Source organism: Aplysia californica, unplaced genomic scaffold (genome assembly GCF_000002075.1).
Source record: "Aplysia californica isolate F4 #8 unplaced genomic scaffold, AplCal3.0 scaffold00047, whole genome shotgun sequence".
Lineage (NCBI taxonomy): Eukaryota > Metazoa > Mollusca > Gastropoda > Aplysiida > Aplysiidae > Aplysia > Aplysia californica.
In genome coordinates, this window is record NW_004797317.1 from 938,973 (window position 1) to 940,640 (window position 1,668).

Genomic DNA, 1,668 nt, shown 5'->3' on the forward strand with positions numbered 1-1,668 from the left:
AGAGAGAGGAGGGGGGGGGAGAAAGTAAAAATGCGTATTTTTCTAAATATCTACATCTTCAAGTACGAAACAAGCCATTGGCAAGAACGTCAAATGTCTTAAAACCAGAAAGAAAAGTGTACCTAAAATGCGTACATTTTCTTTTCTTTGTTTTATTTCTTGATTTAGAATATAAATGTCGGCAAAAGCAATACTTCACTAATTGAGTTTTAATCTTTCTTCTCTGCGTTTTTTCATCTTACAGATTGGTGGTGATGGGTGCCGCTGGAGTTGGCAAGACCGCCATCATCTCACAATTCTTGTACGATCAGTTCGTCTCAGAGTACAAGTAAGTGTCATGGTTCCTGAGTGTTGTCAGGGGGGGGGGGGGCTCGTTTTTTAAACCTGTTTTGCTTTTGAACAGATTTTGGTCATAATTAGAGCTGCGAAACTCCAGAAAAGGGATAGAAAAATGTCGTTTTAGAAATACTTCAATACAACTTTGATCTGAATTACGTTTGTCCGATACTTACGGACTGCACGGTCAAGCTCATCTTTGGTTCCGAATACAAGCAAACAACAGCAGATCTTTTTTTTTCTCAAGATACCCCTGGAGCCCAAAATATCCTTATTCAAGATTCACATAAACTCCGTTCTGACGTTTCCCTAAAACGAATAGTTTATAACATTTCTGTTGAGACCAGTGTGCATTCCACAAAAGAAAAACTAAACAACATCGCTATGATGACTACATCAGCATTTGTCTTACCAGTTTGTGAATACGCTCAGACGGTTCTTTTTACATATTTCTCTGACTATCTGTCTCTCCGATGTCCTACCCTTATATCTCCATCCATCTCTATTTCTCCCTCCCTCCCTCCCTCCCCATCTTTCTCTTTGTCTCTCTGTCTGTCTATGTCTCTGTCTCTGTCTCTCTCTTTCTCTCTCTCTCACTCTCCCACTCTCTCTAGGTCTTTCTCTCTTCCTTTTCTTTCTATCACTCCACACAGACACGCACATATACACATACACTCATATACACACCCACACACACCCACACATACACACACACACACACACACACACACACACACACACACACACATTGCATCAGTGTTGAGGCGATGGAGGGAGGCAGTTGGGGAGGTGGTGGGAGGGTTATAATAATAGTAGAGAGAGTTATAACAATACAGTTACTGGAAATCTCCCCAGCCAGGAAATTCGGAGGCGTAACTTGGCAATACAATCGGCGTTGTGAATCCGCGTGGCTGCCTTTTGCAACAACAACTATGGGATGTTTGTTCATGTTACCCAACTTTCTGATTGGCGCTGTCCAAAAATAGCTCCTTGATTGTTTCCAATGCATTATGCACTTGCATGCATGGTACATATGGGCCTAGCGAAACGATCCTAATAAATATCTTAGTAATGACCACGGTGAATTATAGGTTAAGGGGGTGGTGGCAAGTGTCTTCTATAAGCTGTATTCTCTTAGAAACAGTTGTTTACATGGGGGAGGAATGGGAGATGTGCGTGTCGAATGGAATTACTGGTACGGGTGGGGGTCTGTACTCGATCTCGTGTCAATTTGCGCTCTCAGGATCCTTCTCCGCGTCACACATATTACCCCTGAACATTTTCTCTTACGAGTAAACACACACACACACTCACACACACACACACACACAC

At 42.4% G+C, this 1,668-nt stretch overlaps 1 protein-coding gene across 1 annotated transcript in view; it reads left to right on the forward strand.

Annotated features, from left to right (window-relative positions):
• LOC101860792 (ras-related protein Rap-1) overlaps window positions 1-1,668 on the forward strand; it is a 24,377-nt gene that overhangs the window by 13,977 nt on the left and 8,732 nt on the right. The window contains exon 3 of the mRNA XM_005092492.3: window positions 245-328. Within this exon, the coding sequence (XP_005092549.1) occupies window positions 245-328 (84 nt within the window). The remainder of the gene's footprint in view (window positions 1-244; window positions 329-1,668) is intronic.